The sequence below is a fragment of the Petromyzon marinus genome, chromosome 62 (assembly GCF_048934315.1).
Source record: "Petromyzon marinus isolate PM22_M1 ecotype Great Lakes invasive population chromosome 62, UKy_Petmar_22M1.pri1.0, whole genome shotgun sequence".
Lineage (NCBI taxonomy): Eukaryota > Metazoa > Chordata > Hyperoartia > Petromyzontiformes > Petromyzontidae > Petromyzon > Petromyzon marinus.
In genome coordinates, this window is record NC_133728.1 from 2,121,989 (window position 1) to 2,141,370 (window position 19,382).

Below are 19,382 nucleotides of genomic sequence, written 5' to 3' on the forward strand. Positions count from 1 at the left end.
AATTGTCGCTACCAGGGTTGTGGCTTTTATTTGAGATTCAGCTGTCATTTGTCTCGTTGTTTTAAGATCTCCAAATAAGGTTGAACGTGTTGAATTCCATATCTCTGTCCGTCTGTAATGGGAGAAAGGCATGATAATACTTGTAAAGATGATCCAAACTTAAGTATTAAGTTGTTTCCTTCTTATGTTTAGGGGTTTAACTTATAAACAACCGGCTAAGTTTATCAAATGATTTGCCTAAAACTGTCGTGCCACTTAGAGGTAGATCTTTAGTTTACCATGGACCCGATTTAAATATACACTTACAGATACACTTAATTAATTTCCTAAATCATCTCAACTCGCAAAACCCATCCATCTAGTTCACCATGGAAGTGGAGGTGAATAACACTCTCCCATTCGTGGATATTATGCTTGGGCATGACCAAAATGGTAAAATAACGCGCAAATCCTCTCTCATGAAGATGCTCATATATCGGGCTAAGAAAGTGTCAGATGGTGATAGTCTGAGGAGATTAAACATGTTAAAGAAATGCTGCAATTTAATGGTTGCAATGATGCACAAATTAATAGGGCAGTGAATGCCAAAATGAAATAAAATAGCACAAGTGCTGAAATTGATAAAACAATATTTAAAAAAATACTGTTCAATTTGGGAGTAACTAATAAACTCGCCATATTTGTGGAAAAAAAATAAACATCCGATTGAGATTCAGCACGGTACATAAAAATCCAAAACCTAATATCTGGTACTAAAGCTTACAACAGAAGGTGTGTACCGGATTAATTTATGCTGTGGAAAAATCCTATGTTGGTCAGACGGGACGAATGATAAACATGAAACTAAAATAACACCAAAGAAATATTAAATATACTCCCAAACACAACTGTCGGCAGTTTCAGAACACTGATGCCAACTGGGGCACTCAATTAATTTTGATAATGTCGAGGTTTAATGCAAAACTCTTTTTCTGGCCAAGGCTAATTACGGAATTTACGGAAATTAAAGGCAGCGTGATAGACGTAGCACTAGCGTTATATTCTAAAAATAGATCTTCGGTTGACGAATGACGACCGAAAGTCAATATCAGTTTCGGCCGAAACCGAAACCAGACCGAAAGTAAAAAATTGACTTTCGGCCGAAACCGAAAATATGCCGAAAGAGGCCATTTGCCAACTTTCGGCACCGAAACCGAATTTCGGTCGGCCTCTACCCCACCCCTCTGTTCTTCGCACCTGATTGGTTCACAAGTTCCGACATCACATTTACCCCCTCCATTTAAAGTCGAGACACAATTCTTGCTGTCGCCTGATGAGGCTGGTTATAATTACCGGTGAAACGTCATTTTCGAATTGTAAATGTGGGTTTCCTCTCCAACACCGGTGTGCTGAACTCATGACTAATTGGCACGTTTTGTTTACGTGACAAACTTTATTAATTATGCCGTGTCGGGTGGTGGCGGGTTTAACGACATTCATATTTACGCGATCTAACTCAATCAAAAACATCTATTATGGATCATGGTGCAGGTTAATATGGCCACGTGTGTCCCTCAGGAAGGACAACCCGCATCCTCTATCAGTTGCAATGGCTTAATTAATGGCAGTTCAAATGAGACTACAGATTAGGTGGAGTTTGGTTGTCTAGTACTGCCACTCAGGCAGCGGTATATTCTAGCAAAGAAAACACCGCTTAAGAATAGGTTTTAATTTTTCATGCAATAAAATAGGTGTTAAGATGTTCAACCACTAAATAGATACCTTTTACAAGACATCAAGTTTACATTAATCACACGTACTTGTGGCAAAACATGCAAACAAACACGCTGTAATAATACACGCAATGTCCTTGAAACTGATTGGCCTACACCAAAGACAGCCTTATTTATGGCCGTGTCTCACCACCAGTGTCAGCAGACCAGAGAACATGAAAAGGCAAACAGTACGAAGGCAATTCAAGTGAAGAGGAGATTTTAGATGGTTAAGCAGTATCTTTATTTGCAAGGCAACTCACACCATACTCCCACTCATCATCGTAAACCAACCCCAAACCCTCCAAATCCTCTCCCTTATAGAGTTCGTCTTCCCCCCTTTTTTACCACTCATTCCCTTCTTGGGCTTGTCGCCCTTGTTAACCCTCCCAGGGTTTCCCCCCCCTTGCCAATCCTTCTCGGGTTTTCCCCACTGCTAACCCTTCCGGGGCCAATCCGATCAGACTTCCTCCACTCAATACTTGGATTGCGTATCGAACACGGCAGCCCTCCCGTGACCCGTAACCCGTGGTTGTGTGATGTTTGTGTGTGAGGATGTCCCGAACATCCTCTACACAAGTATCAGAACACTTATAGTTCTAGTGATTAATGCAGACTTCTTTCCTTGCAAAATTTATATATATGGTGTTTGAACATGTTAATACCTCCTGTTTTTTTCCAGAAAGGGTAAAACCTATTCATATTTTTCATCTTTTTTGATTCTGGCTAAAAAGGTCCCGAAGATAAATCACGACTTCTCTACATTTTCAAGCTAAACGATTGATGCATTGCGAAATGCACATTAATACTTTTGTTGTAGAAAACATTGAATAGGAAACGTCCAGAGACTGATGCTGTGGAGAAGAGTTGGTTATTGATGGGACACGGCTAGCGTTGTATGACCCCAAACGTACTGGCGACTGAAGTGCACACACCTCAGCTGCTCTCAACCTCACGCTAATAGTATCAGAGCTCCCTCTACCGGACCCTTTAGCAAATAGCAATACAAAGATCCCCCATATAGCCTAACAGACTGTTGGTGCAAGTGCTCTTAGCTAGCACCTATGAAAGCCGGCATTGTGGCACACGAAGGAGTGGATGGTGAAAAAGCTATACCAACTGGCAAGCATAACATTTTCAGGAAACACGAATCAATAGTTTCGTTGGTTCATTGGACATGTGTAGTGACGCCAACACATGTGGTGACTTCTTAAGAGCCTTTTATTCAGACACAGCACGAACGATGGCCAGGCTTGGTTCATGAGACGAGCTCCGTGTTCTTTCCAACGTTCCCTCTCCTTGTGCTGTCTCCTTTTATACCTCCCAAGCCCCCCTCTCTGGAAGCTTCAACCACCCCACTCCCTTTGGCCAATCCTGACCCTTCCCCACCAAAGGTTCTCAACTGTTCTTCTGCAGTCTACCCTTGCTTCCCGCTTTTTTACCTTTAAAATCTTTCCTCCAATCCCTTTCAATTTTTGCTCCCGACCAATCACTGTGAAGGCGTCTTTGCACCAATGGGAGGCCTTGGACTACTTTCTGATTGTTTGTCTGACCGTACGCTTGTGTCAGGTAAGCGGTCTGTTATCTCGGTTATTACATATGTATAAAACATCCGGAGCACATCAGTGGCATAGATGCCGATACAAATGTTTTATTTTTATTTAAAAAGCAGAATATCGGGGATCTACAATCCAACCCTGCACCGTCCTCCATCACTCGCAACTCGACTTGGAACTGGCCAAGCCCAGGACCTATATCATGTATTGTTCAGTTAATAATAATGATAAATAGTTACATTTACAAGACACATTTAATCTGTATACATATCCCAATTTGGCCATGTATGGAAAGGAGGAAATAAAAACAAAATTAGGGGGTGGAGGCCAGTTTGAAAAGTGAGTTTTCAATACAGACTCAAATACAGCTGATCACCGATAATTACATGTCTGTGTGTGTCTGTGTGTTACAGGGAGTAATTACATGGGTGAATATTAACATAGGGGAGTTATGAGAAGAAGGGAACCATCTGGGAAGTTCTAGAGAGGTCGAGAATGGCGTTGTGGCCGGGGGCGGAGTGAGGGCCACGCCTTGGATAAAAAGGGAAGATAGGCGAGGTTCGGGGCTGCCGTGGGATCGGGGTCGACTGTCTTCACGCCGTCACTGTCTTCGCATCGTCGCTGTCTTTGCGTCATCACTTTCGTCGCTTTCGTCGCGTCTACGCTGTCTTCGCCTCGTCACCACTTGCGTGTCATCCCTGACCAAGTAATCCGCGTGAAGCGAAATAAAGCAACCCTCTACAGTTCGTGTTGTCCGAGAGTCATTAAAGTTGTAACACGCGCTGTGCTGGTCTACCTGCATCTCAAACTGCTTACAAGTGATGCTCGCATAGTTCTGCTTGAGATGTTTAGCAAATTTGAGTACATTTTATTTTCATGATATGGGCAAAAAATTGGAGAGCCAGAATAAACCCACCACGTACACAAGGAGTTCCATGCCCAAAGTCCACACGGATAAGCCTAGATTTAAAACGCATTTCTTTAGAACTGCTTTTCGTGTTTTTATTTTATTGTCCTTCCCCGGTACCTCACTTTGGACGACTTAAAGATAGAACCATCACCGAACACGATCCTATTGTATGCACCAATTCCACCTCCAAAGTGCTTATTACGTGGGCACGTCACAATTCTCGAATAAATTAAACTCCTAATTAACTCGTGTACATTGGTTTTAAACGTGTTGTTTTAGTGCAATGTGCTGAAAGTGCTCAGTCTCATACATTCTCGTATGTGTGATGGTTTAATTTATCGTAAGTTTTCTCTGTGGACGGCTTCAGAGGCTGTGAAATGAAAAGGAGAGATAATTGCATTTTTGTTGATTAATTTGAGTTCATCGCTACAGGTATAATGTACAATTTCGTACTGAAATCAAGTTCCATTTTCTCCCAGCTCAAATGTGGGTGGCATGGTTCTACTCTTCTCAATTGGTTTGTCCCGAACCATGGCTATTATTCCCCACAAAAGCAAAGTTTGTGGGGAATAATATAAATTTTCTATACTTTTTACGCATAAGCAATTAAAAAATAACACTTACTACTCGGGACAAAAATCGTGTTACATAGTGTATTCACTGGGCAAAGACCCCGAGGCCGGCCCAGGACACTCTGGCGAGATTATATCGCTCGGCTGGCCTGGGAACACCTGGAAACTATCCAGGAAGAGCTAGATGCTGTTTATAGTAGTGTATATTAGTGTATTGTGTAGTAGTGTTTTGTAATATGTAGTCGTGTATGCTAGTGTATAGTGTCGTAGCGTATAGTAATGTATAGTAATGTATAGTGGAGTACTGTATGGTAATGTATAGTAGTGTAGTGTATAGTATTGTATAGTGTAGTGTATAGTGTAGTAGTGTATAGTAATGTAATGCTCGAGTCTGTCGCCAGGGAAATGGAGGTCTGGACCAACCTTACTTAACACGCTGCCTACGGGACCCTCACCAGGACAAACGGATTGAGACACGAATGAACGAAATAATATTCAACGAAGGCATCCTTACTTAGCGTGAGGCTTACCTGGTAGTGATCGCCCTCTTGGTTTTGTGGGTTCTGCAATGGCGTAGGTATTAGGTGGAAAAACGCACGCAATTAGATGTTGAATGTCGGTACAAATTACTCAAATGTTATGAGTGGATGATTATTTTCCCCCTGTGTGTCTGTGCCGGTGGTGCAAATGGTTTGCAGCACTGAAATCTGTTTGGCCATGGTTCAATTGTTCGCGGTGAAATCTGAAACTGTCCTGGACCTCCCCTAGGTCAACGCTGCCATAAAATAAATTAGTGCATATTTCTATTTTACCACTGGGGAGCTGATTGTGGTGCTAATCACCACTTGCACCTCATCCCAAATAGATGCTCACTTTACAGCTCTCTCCATGGCTATCTATGATTACTAAACAGGGAATTTTTATGCATGCATAAGGACAAAGATTCCCAAGTGTCGGCTTCACAGATTGTTGTAGCAAGTGCTGTTAGCGAGCAGCACCTATGAAGGCCAGCACAGCACACGAGCGGATGGGTGGCCAGCACCACACTCGGCCGCCTTTTACTCCCTAGCGGTGATGTTCAAACACCCCTGCACCAGGTACTCATTTGACGCCAAGTAAACATAGAGGAGGCCAAGGACTGGTACAGATAATCGTTACCGGTGTTCGCTGCGAGCGGAGATCGGATGGTCGGGTTCATAGAGTAGCGCGCTAACCGCCACACTATAGGAGTGTGTTCAGTAGATGGCCGCCGATAATTCAAAATCGTGGTTAATCCAAAAAATATATACAATTTTCAGCGGATCTCTATGCTAAAATCCACTAATATAGGTAAAGTTAAGAAAATACTCTTTCATTTAAGAAGGAATATCGACCCGATCGATGCAAGTGCTCAGTAATAACACTTTCCTGCTCCCACCCAGCAGAAGACTTGACCCACTAAGTGCCCCTAGAACCACGCCTATCAACATCAATCAACCTCCGCCCACTGTTGTAAAGATATGCAACGACTATAGTGTTGGTGTGATTACATGAATTTCGGATTACTCAGAGCAGATATTTTTGTTCAGTCTAAGCACGTGAAATGTAATAAACATTTCCAAGAATGACAATGTATAACTGGTTTTTAGATTATTAATGTAGGTATTAATGGAAAATCCACGCGTTATTAATGTATGTCAAAATCTCAGGGGCGTGGTTAATCCGCAAATCAGATAAACCACACGCGGATAATCGAGTCTACTGTATGTACGAACACGCACACATGGATATCACATTGCTCAGACACTGTTCATGGCCGAGGCAGGGAGTAAGTTTAGCTTATAAATTCACCCACCGATTCAGTAGAATTCAGGTTGTTCTCATACAGATGTTCTCTGTGGTTGTTCCTAAAAAGAGTTGATATATTTTTTTCGAAGATTAATGCACAAAAATGGAAAACCTTTAAGTAATTGATCATTAGTTATCCGGCTTCCAACATTATCAGGTGGTCCGTGGGCCGATCCGGTGAACCCGGCAAAACCGCTCCAAAGGCTGGAACCAGACTGGCCATCAGCACCGTGCGCATGACAAAAATGTAGTTTTGCTTGATTTCAGTGTCAAATATTATATATGGTACATTATACACTACATACCACTTCAACAATTAAAATGCTGTAGGTTAAAAAAAATTATCTGACTAAGCAAAGCGCCCACGCTTCGCTTCTTTTGTGAGCCCTCAAGATTTGGAACTCTCCCTTGCTCGAAGAAACTGCTCCTAATCGCTGAGATCATTTCCCATTTAGATATAGAGAACTATAACAAGGTGGAACGGGGGGTGGGGAAATACCACCCCCCCCCCCCCGCGCAAAGCTGGACACCTTTATACATTTATTTTCAGTAGTTTACAATTAAGATTTTAAAAAAAAAATTACATGTAGCCACAATTCCTTATGTGGGGGACAAAGCGAAACCCTGTCCACCCCTCCCTCCAAATATAAAAGTCAAACTCCGTCTATACTAAAAACCTACTCACTTCGCCATACGTTAAGATAAACTTAGAGATTTTTTTTTTATTTGTACTGCACTCAGAAGCCCCTTTCTGTTGGATCTACTGTGCCTCTTAAAAAAGAAAACGTAAAATAAAAAAAGAATAATAACAATAATAGATCAGAGTAAACCCATAACAGGATTTCTCCACAACTCTGACTGTCCCCTGATGATGCTGGTTGTTGTTGTAATTACCAGCAAAACGGTACTCGAATTGTATTTGTAGTGGGTTTATTCTCTAACACACAACCGATTAGTGCCAAACTAGTAACGAATTGGCATGTTTTGTTTACGTCACAAACCTTACCTAATTGGCTGTGTCGTTGGTGGCGGGTTTAACGACACATTTATATTTATGCTAAATATAACCCTAAAAAAACCTCTATCATAGATAAAAGTCTGATATTTCAATCGACATAACACTGTTTGGAATGCTTGTACATACCAGTTGGAAGTGATTTCTGCATGCGCATTGTAGAATTCGGCACTGCCAGGGGGTGACTGTTGTGACTCCAGATTGTGGGATGGGAATTTCTCGTCGATGTATTCGTACTGATGATGGTCGTCCTGCTGCTGATGTTGCTGCTGCTGCTGAGAATAGGCATAGGGTGGTGGGGTTAGAAGGGTCAGCATTAAAAGGAAAACATAGTTTAAAATTTTAAACATGCTTTCCCAACGATGTTGGTTCACTTCGATGCGACAGATGAAATCTGCTTTTGTACAATAAACATTTGTTGTACTTATCTATAACTGTTCAACCCGAGCTTATTGATACTTTGATATTGGCATTCCTTCATGCCATTACACCTTTTTGTATTCTCTGGCCTAACACTGGTGAGACGACACCATGAAGGAGTCCATCTCTGGCGTAGGCCAATCATTTGATCCCATTAATCTCCTCTAAGACGGTCACCAACCGAACCCCCTAAAAATTCCATTCAGTTTTCCCTGACAACCAATCCGATTTGAACGTTCTCCACCTTCAAATTCCATTGGGCATGCTCGAAGTCAGCTCCTCCCCCCTCTGACATTTCCTCTCCAATGAGAGTTTAGCATTTGCGGTGGCGAGATTTTAACTACCTCGCCTGGTATACAGGAGTTCATGGGTTAGATTTGGACCCTGACACCAGCTGTGTATTTGGAGTTTGCATGGATTTTTCTCCGCGTTCTCTGTTTTTTTCCTCCACAGTTAGAAACGTGCGTTTAGAATATTTGGCTGCTATAAATTTACACAATGATGATAAATCACTTCTTTGAGCTATTATTTGTGATAGCCAAGTCGCTTCTGAAAAAAAGCTATAAAGCTCAGTGGTCCTTACCTGGTAATATAAAAAGTTTAGCTAGTTTACAGTCGAGCGCTATTTGAAATCATACAGAGCTGTTAAACTGTATAAGTAGATGCTTATTTATTTATTTATTCCTGAATAGGATTTTCTTCTCGGCAACCCTTACAAATGTTAAGCTACTATAGGAAAGGAAAAGTTTATGATGATGAAGGTGGTGGTGTACGTTTTTTACTGATTGAATGTCACCAGAACATTTTGCAGGTACTTATTCATGTATGTATGTTGAACTTCTTTCGCACCATAAATAGCCAACCATGCTAATCGGAGGTGCGGGGGAAGGACAACAAACTACATGAAAAAAGAAGTCCCAAAGAAATGAGTGTGTCAATCTAGATTATTTACAAGTGTCATAGCGCCCAGTGGCTTCCGTATATCAGTTCATGGTGTTCGTGCATCACAGCCCCAACCTAATTCCCACCAGTTTATGGATGATATTCATGCCGGTTTTATCTTGTTGTTTCACTGCTTAATGTGTCTCCTGAAAGTGAGACTGATCGAGCACCACACCAAGGTATATTGGGAGTGCATCACGGGCGATGATTTTAGCACAAAACTCAATCTTAAGTGTACCATTTGCCTCCGCATTGTTGAGATGGAATGGTGAGGATGCTGTCCTCTTTGGGTTTGGCTTAAGTCGCCAGGAGTAGAAATAATCTAGATTTGAAGCTTTCGTGACTCCAAGAATTCATACTCTTTGGTTTTATTCGGTAAAGTCACGTAGGTAAAAACTAATTAAAATAAAATAAAATAAACAATTAAAACACGACGTTTCGGAGGCAACACAAGCTTCCGTCTTCAGGTGGAAACAGTCACAGCAAAAAATCGCTGCACCAAGTGGCGAGGCTCTGGGAACTTTGGGCTTAAATACAGCACATTTTTGCCGATCTTTAATTTTTCTATTTTTCCGTTTCTATTGCACACACACAGTGACCCATCCCCCGCACCCTCTACACAACAAAAGACGGATTAACTCAGCCCCGCACCCCACCAAGGTCCCCCTACATGGCTCCTCCCACTCCCCCTCCCTTAACCTGTATTTAAGCCCGAGGTTCCCAGAGCCTCGCCACTTGGTGCAGCGATTTTTTGCTGTGACTGTTTCCACCTGAAGACGGAAGCTTGTGTTGCCTCCTAAACATCGTGTTTTAATTGGTTATTTAATTTTATTTTCATTTGTTTTTACCTACGTGACTTTACCGAATAAAACCAAAGAGTAGAAATAATCTTCCAATTTCTTGAGGTCGGTGTTCAAGATGTCTTGAGTGTCGTTGCTTGGCTGACCAGTGCTAGATCATCAGCGTAAATGAACTTGCTGCTTAATGTGACCGGCATGTCGCTACTATATAAGAAGAGAGATTGGCCTATAGTTGTGCGGGTCATCATCAGGTTTTCTTTGCTTAAGGAGAACAATGACTTTTGCTTTTCTCCAAAATCTTGGTAGCCTGCTGGTGGCAGTGATTTTTGAAAAAGGGTTTGCCAGCCAGGTTCTTCCTTTGCTGCTGAGGTCTTTTAGGAATTGCGGGTAAAAAACATCTATTCCTGTGGCTTTACCTGCCGCTTGTGCGGCATCTATTTCTTCTGGAAGTACAGCTGCAGACACTGGAGAGTTTTGGTCACTGGTGGAGAGTGTATCTTTTGTGGCTTGTTTTACGGCACATTCTTGTATTTGACTTTCGATTGTTTTTGCATTATCGAGAAGCGCACAACTATCCCATTAGCTGTTTCCTCCAATATCCCTGCAGAATCGCATCTCTGGCAGCTTTCTTCACGAGCATGATGAACTGCTCAAAAGTTCAGGGTTAGTAAGATGTGGTGGATATTATTTTCCACAGCAGCCGTAAAACCAGGCCATTTTGCCCACCCAAAGTTCCAGCAGGGTCTTAGTGTGATTGGTTATTACTGGGATGTCGTCACCAACATGGATGACTATTGGCTTGTACTGGTAGGAAGCAAGGCAGAACTTTTCAAGTGGTGGGCAAAGGCTGAGCCATTCTTAATCTGTAGTTACAAAGCACATGTCTGAGTTGTATTCCCTATTCCATTGTGCAGAGTGGAATTTGCCTTGTTGCTTGGCATCACAAATGAGGAAGAGCTCTTTGCGCAGATGCCCAATCAAGGATTTGTTCACCTGCCAGGTCGTTCACCGGGTAGCCCCACATCGTGTGATGGCTAATGAAGTCACCTATGTAGATTACGGGATGTTGTACCGCTGGCAATGGTGGTAGGTGCCAGGTTGTTGTTGGCGATTTATAGACATTGTACACAGTAACACCAGCGATTATTGTACCAATTGTGAAGTCGTTGTCTGTCTAAATGACTTCCCTTGCGTCTTTGATGTGATGCGCGATGTAAGTAACCAGACCATCTTTAGCGTGGCTCTTAGAAGCAGCGACGATGTACCCTGGAATCTGCAATCGAAGAGAACTTCTTTCCTCCACATGTGTCCCATTGATAGTAAGGATGTCGATGTTTTCTTGCTGAAGGACCTTTGCGAGGACATCTGTCTTCGCTCGGGATAGACCCTCAACATTTAGTTGACATAGACAAACCAAGGGGCCGATAGATCGGCTTGTTTGGCCCTGAGGAGGACCTTTGTTGCCAGGCTTCTTGTTTCTACTATAACCCAGAGGCCGACGGGTGACAAATGGTTTCCTTAGTGATGTCATTCGTGATGAACTTCCTGTAAACTTCGTTCACACAACAGGGTGGGCCACGAGAAGGTTGACATCACCCACCCCACTGGACATCTGTGAAAAATAGCTTCAAAGCTCATCGGATTTTTCCAAGATGAATAATGATTATGATTTTCTATCAGAGTGCACTGGCAGTCTACACATAGCCAGCTTCAAACTGGGTCTGTCTCTGGATTTTTCGAACCCAGGGGTCAGCAACATGCGGCTATTTAAGGACTGCTGCTTCGTGACGTTATTAAGGATCACTGTCTCGTATTCACCAAATACATTGCAGCTCTTGAAATAGGGAGTTTTTATTTACCAAATTCGAAAAAAAATAGTCTCTGATTGTTATTTTTGTTGCCGACCCCTCGCTTAACCAACCGATTAGCACGGTTGGCTGCATACGGTGAGAAAGTAGTTCAATATACAAACATGCATTGAAGGCCTTGCGTTCAATGGGGCGTGCAACAAAAACACTTTCATTTTTTATTTCTATTATGGCGAGAGAAATATTGGAAGGAGAATAACCGTTAGATTATTTATTTAAATTTATAGTCTCGAATTTTTCAGCAGGGTTGTAAAAACGGGCGGCAAGCATCGCGACATTTCGACGCTCGTTTTTCAGCGATTGGGAATCGCTGCGGCTGGGAATCACTCTGGCTGGGAATCATCGTGGCTTGGAATCATTCCGGCTCATCGTCGTTTGTGCCGAGCACGGACGGCCGCTTACCGGTTGGTGTGCGGAACCTACTGGAGCGTCCCGGCCATGTTGTCGCTTGTTCCTGCAGATAAACATTAGACATCGATGACAACAATAACTCGAGCCGATTCGTCCACAGTGAAGCTTAGCGGTGTGCGGGACCGTCATGGTTAATACACTCGCACCTGCCAAGGTACTAAAAATATGGGAGGCCGCTGGATTCAAACTATGAACCTCTGCAATAGGAAGCGACGAATTCGCTACCTGCTGGGACACATCGCCGCCCATAGCATCATTGACGGATGTGCACCGATGGGTGCAGATGTCAACATTAATGACTTTTCTGATATTGTGAACTCTTCTTATTACTTTAGAAAGCCTTTTTGACCTCCTGTATACCAGGAGGTTGTGGGTTCAATCCCGACCCTGACGCCTGCTGTATATTTAGAGTTTGCGTTCTCTCCATCTCCCCGTGGTTGCGTGCAATTTTTTTCCATGTCCTCCGATTTTTCCTTCCACATTTTAAAATCAACATGACGCGTTTAGAGTTTTTGCCTGCTGTAAATTTCCACGTGACAAGCCACTTCATTTGTGATAGCCAGGTTGCTTCTGAAAAAGAGCTATATAGCTCAGTGGGCCTTACCTGGTAAAATACAATTAATCGGTGGCAACACTGCCCTAGCGACCATCCGGCACCTTTTTCGGGTTCGTTTTGCTACATTCTGCTTCAAGAAGTTGACAACACTGGCCCAACCAACCCCTCTTGTCCATGAGCAGTACCATACTCATCACCTCGATCTAAATCAATCATTGGGAACTCACGTTTCTTGAGTCCCCTTCTTCTTGCAAAATAAAAAGACGAATCCAGCCACTGCAGCCAAAACCAACAGTGGCACAATGACGGCGACAGCTATGACCCAGGGCTCAACACCGCCATCATCACCACCATTATCACCACCACCTACAAAAGACACACACATTTGCGGGCAATTGTTAATATTGCCTGAAGGTTAAATCGGGTAATGGTGCAGCCATGCAATTTGCTCGCCCACGCCACGGCTGGCGGAAGCGCCTCCCTCCCCCCGCCACTTGAGAGCCCCTTCCGGTAAGTACGTTGGCCTAGTCTTCGGTGCCGGTGAGACGTCTTGGTGGACAGGTGGGGAGTACCCACACTTTGCCTCTCCGCACGTGATGTTGCCAATCGGTTACCCATTTGTACTGCTGCTGGGTTGACAGAGGTGGGCGGGGAGGCGGGGATTTAACTTGCCCCCCGGTTTCAACTGCCGAGCTGGATTGCAAGTCCAAGTGTGGCTCGCCATTACAACATGCCAGCTCCACCTTTTTTTATAAATAGCTTAAAACAATGCTATAGACTAACCTCGACTTATGAACACCTGCGCTTACGAACACCCACAGTTGCTGCTTTAAATGTCCACATGATAAACCACTTCATTGAGCTATCATTTGTGGCCAGGTCGCTTCTGAAAAAGAGCGACATAGCTCATGGTAAAAATTTTAAAAAGTTTTTTATTTACTTACGAATACTCGCACCGACGAACCAGCTTCCATGATTTTTTTTAAAGATTGACTTAAAACGCGACCTCGCATTTGCAAATTAAACCGCAAAACTATTTGTTCAGCAGAGCAATCCTCTGCAAGGTGTAATGAGTCAGCCTCGCATTGGGAGTAAGTGTTTGGCAGGGGCAGATCGCCTATTGAGCTGTATAGCTATTTTTCAGAAGCGACATTGCCACAAATGATAGCGCAATGAACTGGCTTATCATGTGGAAATTATAGTAGCCAAATATTCTACCAACGCACACCGATTTTAAATGTGGAGGGAAAAACCGGAGGACCCGTAGAAAATGTCACAACCATGGGGAGAGACACACGAAAATTCCAAATATACAGCAGGCATCAAGGGTGGGGATCAAACCCACGACCTCCTGTATACCAGGCAAGGTAGTTAACGTATCCTAGCCATCGTGGCGTCCCTATTTTAAATAGATCCGTGACGTGCGCCGATTTATCTCGTCTTAAGGTTGACACTCGTTCACCTGTGTTTGCTGAGCGGCCTCCCACAGCAGATTGGAGATGCGAGTGTCAAAGTCCACCTTTGAAATAGCCGTTTGTGAGCTGTGGGTTTTACCATCAGTTATCAGTTTACTATGGTTACACGTACACACGAGAGGGCTCGTTTAAGCTAACTTTTCTCATACTCGCATCAAAAATATGTCATCTGGCTCAGAGCTCAGAACTGATCACCCGATCAGCGGGGGCGCGGAGAGAGACGGCCGGAGAGGAGGAGGGGGGAATGGAGGGGGTTGACGTCGTGCCCCGCACGCTCACGGGGAGCGGGGAGGTGGACGTCAGCCCCCACACCGCCATCACCCGACACAGCCAATTAGTAAGGTTTGTCAGGTAAACAACATGCAAATTTGCACGAAATGGGGGGGGGGGGGGTGATTAATGATTGGCTGTGTCGGGTGGTGGCGGGTTTAATGACACATTTATATATTTACACGATCTCTCCCAAAAAAATCTGATTTATGGATGATATTGGTCGCGAAAGCCTACGTGTTAAACTAGTATATTGTTTGACGTTTTTGCGCGTGAAATGAATAAGATGGCGTCGGCTTCGTAGCAAGCTACCTAATTACACGATTTTTGTCCCTGGGTAGAAAGTGTTATTTTCTAATTGCTTATGCCTCAAAAGTATTGAAAATTGCTATTATTCCCCTCCCCACAAACTTTGCTTTTGTAACCAGGACTTTTATGTGAAGGAGTGACACAAATGCACACGTTTTCTCATTCAAATTTCTAAATATCACTGTCCTGGTCACAAAAACAAAGTTTGTGGGGAATAGCCATTTTCTGTACTTTTGAGGCATAAGCAATTAGGAAATAACACTACCCAGGAAAAAATATATACATTTGTTACACAGTGTTATTAATGGAGTGGATTATTCACTTTGCTTTTGTGTCCTGGTCACAAAAGCAAAGTTTGTGGGTAATAATAGCCATTTTCTGTACTTTTGAGTCATAAGCGATTCGAAAATAACTCTTACTACCCAGGAACACGTTTTGTTGTTGTTACACAGTGTTTTATATATGCTAGTGTTAATAACTTATTTATTTTGATTAATCCAACTCGAATCAATCGATATAGCAGAGTTGGAAGATGATAATAGTGTTTTGGTGTTGAAAATCGAGGATGTTTTTGTAATAGTTGAAAACATTTGCCATCATTGCGTTGTGCTGTTCATTAGGACGGCACAAAATGGCTGACTTAGAGCTTGATTTTAACATTAAGCTAACGGGGTGAGCAGAATAGGTGTTTTGCAGAGGTTTCGTTGCATAGGAAAGAATAATCGTGTTTATGTTTACCATCAGTAAAATATGACATATCTAATTTACATATTCATATAATTCGATGTAAAATTTGAATTTATTATACGAGTACGTATTTGTTCGTTTAAGTAGTATTATCAGGAACTAGGAAATTTAGAAGGTATTACAGATATTTTGGGTAGATGTTTGTACTTTAAATGTTATTCGATATGATAAGCGGCTGTATCATTATTGAGATTTGAGCAGACTTCATGCTGAGAGATTGAGCTGCGCTATGACACGGAGGGTCTTTATTATTTCTATAGCAGATATGCAGTTGTCCTTCTGTGAGCCCTTCACGTATGAAGGAGGAAATTAATGTTTGCATATAAGTTACAATGGGTGTTCATTTTTGTTTGGGTTATTCATATGGTAATCAACGTACATTATGCAAGTACATTATGCATATGCATTATTCTTGTACCTCCTGTCGTTTGTGTGCAATACAGGTAATTGTCTGCATACAAGTGTAGTGTTCGATTTCACTCGGACAACTTCTGTCTTTCTTCGAACACCGCTTTATTTACAACTCTCAGCATGTCCTCCACATTCCACAGTATCCTGGTCGCCACGGCTCGCTCGCCGTGCTTCACTCGACTCGCTCGCCACCTTTGTCTCTCCACTCCCCACGATTACTTCGCTTACTCCGCCACTAACTTCTTCGTCTCCGCTCTCTGCTATCACCATCGCTATGCTCACTCCACTGCTAACTGGTTCGTCTCTGTTCACTGCTATCACCGTCACTATGCTCACTCCACTGCTAATTGCTTCGTCTCTGTTCACCGCTATCACCGTCACTATGCTCACTCCACTGTTAACTGCTTCGTCTCTATTCTTAGTTTTTTCGGTAAAGTCACGTTGAAGAGAAACAACAAAATAACAAAATATATATAAAACAATAAAAAATTCTCACGACGTTTCGACCATAACTCAAACGGTCATCATCAGGTGTGTCGGTTTGCATAAATTTATTTTGAAAACGGCATATTTATTTATATATATAAAAAATAACGTTTGCGTCACGCGCAGCGATTGGCAGTTTGCCCAGGACTAGTCCATCTATTTTTTGAAAAGAGGAGGGGGGAGACGAAATTTGTTTTTATGTATGCTGTCTGAAAGCCACTGTAAGCGTGAACAATCAATCAAGAACTGAAATGATTTATCAAATCTTTCCAATGATTGCTAAGATAGAATCCATCTTCTCGGTTGAAATTGTCTCTGTGCTTGTATATGTGGATAGCCTCATGAACGAATCTCTCATGGAAGCCAGATGGCTTACAAAGAACCTCCGTCTTGGAAAAGTCAATGGCATGTGAGCCTACTGAATTAGAACAATGATCTGCTACGGCCGAGGTGTTGGTCCTACCGTGTTTAAGGTCTGCTTTATGTTCACGAATGCGGTCCGAGATATGGCGTTTGGTTTCTCCAATGTAACTACTACCACAGAGGCAACTTAGTTTGTAGACACCAGGGTATTGTATGTCCGGAATCACATCTTTTACAGACGGAACCAGATCACGGATTTTATGTAATGTGTTGAAACGGACCTGGATCTTGTGTTTATTCAAGATTTTGGAGATCTTTTTTGTGATCCCAGCAATGTAGGGTAAAGTGATGGTTTTGAAAGGCTCCTCAAGAGGGTTCTTCTTCATGGTTTGAGTGATAGCTTTGCGGATTGTATAGTCGGAGTAACCATTAGCCCTAAGAGCTTGGTGTACGTGCTTGAGTTCACTGCTTATATGTTCCTGGTCGGATATGCATTGTCGTGAGAATTTTTTATTGTTTTATATATATTTTGTTATTTTGTTGTTTCTCTTCAACGTGACTTTACCGAAAAAACTAAGAATATGAATTACTGCAGTCACGAAAGCTTTAAATCAAAATTTAATCGCCTCTACGGGGGGGGGGTTTTCACATAACTTTAAGATCCTTCAACAAACTCCGGGATAAGAAAGCTCAGCTGATCGAGTCTCTCACCTTCCTGAAGAGATGCCGCGACTCTGGGGTAATACCAATCGCATTTACACTCACCTCTGCTACTGTAACTTCTTCTAATGCGAAACGAATTCTTTTCAAAACTAGCTTAGCTCTTATCTCAGAAAAAATCAGACTTATACGCACAGAACTAGATCAGTTAGACAAGACACTCTACAAATCACACTTATCATTGACGGCAATAATGTCCACATCGGATTGGGAACATGTAGACAATATGACTGCCTCTTCAGCTGCTACTATGTCGACCAAATGTAAGGAAAACCTGATTTCCAAATTTAACCTCCTCTTCAACAAAAGACCGGACCGACACACCAAAAAGTTAGACGTTAATAAAGTCGTAATTAATCGCAGTAACAGTTCTATTTCCGATGGTCTGAAATCCGTTTTAGCTAAAGGTCTAAACTTTGCAGTCACACCTAAACACATACCAGTTAATGATATAATTGCCCAAGTAGACGTTGCTCTCAGGGGCCTGGGTCACATCGCTGCAGACGTAGCAAGATCTGAAATCGCTGCAACCCTCAAAAACGCTAAGATGCCAGCTAGCAACCTCAGCAAAGATGAGCGTTTTGAATTATATAAATTAAAAAAGAGGAATGATATTGTAGTTCTCTCAGCTGACAAAGGCAATGCTACTGTCATCATGGATAAAATAGAATACAACAACAAAATTAAAGAATTACTCGACGATGGTAGTTATACAAAAATAAAAAGAGATCCCACCAACAGCCTCGTCACACAAACCAACAAAATAATTTCTGATTCAACCGCATTAATTGATCAATCTAAACAGTTTTCGTTGAAACCTTCTGCTGCCAGGCCACCAAGATTATACGGCTTACCAAAAATACATAAAGTTGATACACCTCTTCGTCCCATAGTCTCTACTATCAGCTCCCCCACCTACAAACTAGCTCGTTTTTTGTCTGAAATCCTGCGTCCTTTCACTGGAAAGACCACCTCTGCGGTACAAAATTCTACTCACCTGGTATCAACAATCAAGGGTATTTCCCTGTCCCCAGACGACCTGCTTGTCAGTTTTGATGTAGTTTCCTTATTCACCAAGGTTCCTGTACCTGACACCATTGCAATCATTGAAGACTTGGTTCATCAAGGACTAAACACTGAGGTACCCCCCCTGGTGAGACACTGTTTAACCAATACATACTTCACTTGGAATGGAACTTTCTACAAACAAACTGAGGGCACCCCAATGGGCTCCCCCCTTTCTCCAGTTATAGCTAACATTTTCATGGAGAAATTTGAGACTGACGCCATCCAGACTGCCACTCTGCGCCCAACCTTATGGAAGAGGTACGTGGATGACACTTTTGTCATCTGGCCACATGGCCGGCCTGCTCTAGACCAATTCTTCGACCACATCAATTCCATACACCCAGCCATCAGATTTACCATGGAAGTCGAAATAGATGGCAAGATACCTTTTTTGGATGTCCTAATTAAAAAGAGACCTGATGGTTCAATGAGCCACTCTGTCTACAGGAAAGCTACCCATACGGATGCTTATCTGAAACCGGATTCCCACCACCATCCATCACAGAAGAATTCTCTCATCAAGACTCTGTATCATAGAGCCCAATGCATATCCGACCAGGAACATATAAGCAGTGAACTCAAGCACGTACACCAAGCTCTTAGGGCTAATGGTTACTCCGACTATACAATCCGCAAAGCTATCACTCAAACCATGAAGAAGAACCCTCTTGAGGAGCCTTTCAAAACCATCACTTTACCCTACATTGCTGGGATCACAAAAAAGATCTCCAAAATCTTGAATAAACACAAGATCCAGGTCCGTTTCAACACATTACATAAAATCCGTGATCTGGTTCCGTCTGTAAAAGATGTGATTCCGGACATACAATACCCTGGTGTCTACAAACTAAGTTGCCTCTGTGGTAGTAGTTACATTGGAGAAACCAAACGCCATATCTCGGACC

At 42.6% G+C, this 19,382-nt stretch overlaps 1 protein-coding gene across 1 annotated transcript in view; it reads right to left on the reverse strand.

Annotated features, from left to right (window-relative positions):
• Nucleotides 1-2,954: 2,954 nt before the first annotated feature.
• Nucleotides 2,955-19,382, reverse strand: part of LOC142906245 (nephrin-like) — a 73,206-nt gene continuing 56,778 nt past the window's right edge. Inside the window, exons 7-12 of the mRNA XM_076053646.1 lie at nucleotides 12,856-12,994; nucleotides 12,064-12,115; nucleotides 7,761-7,906; nucleotides 6,624-6,675; nucleotides 5,320-5,352; nucleotides 2,955-4,587 (exon numbers count right to left, since the gene is read on the reverse strand). Coding sequence (XP_075909761.1) covers nucleotides 4,522-4,587; nucleotides 5,320-5,352; nucleotides 6,624-6,675; nucleotides 7,761-7,906; nucleotides 12,064-12,115; nucleotides 12,856-12,994 — 488 coding nt within the window. The 3' untranslated portion in view covers nucleotides 2,955-4,521. The remainder of the gene's footprint in view (nucleotides 4,588-5,319; nucleotides 5,353-6,623; nucleotides 6,676-7,760; nucleotides 7,907-12,063; nucleotides 12,116-12,855; nucleotides 12,995-19,382) is intronic.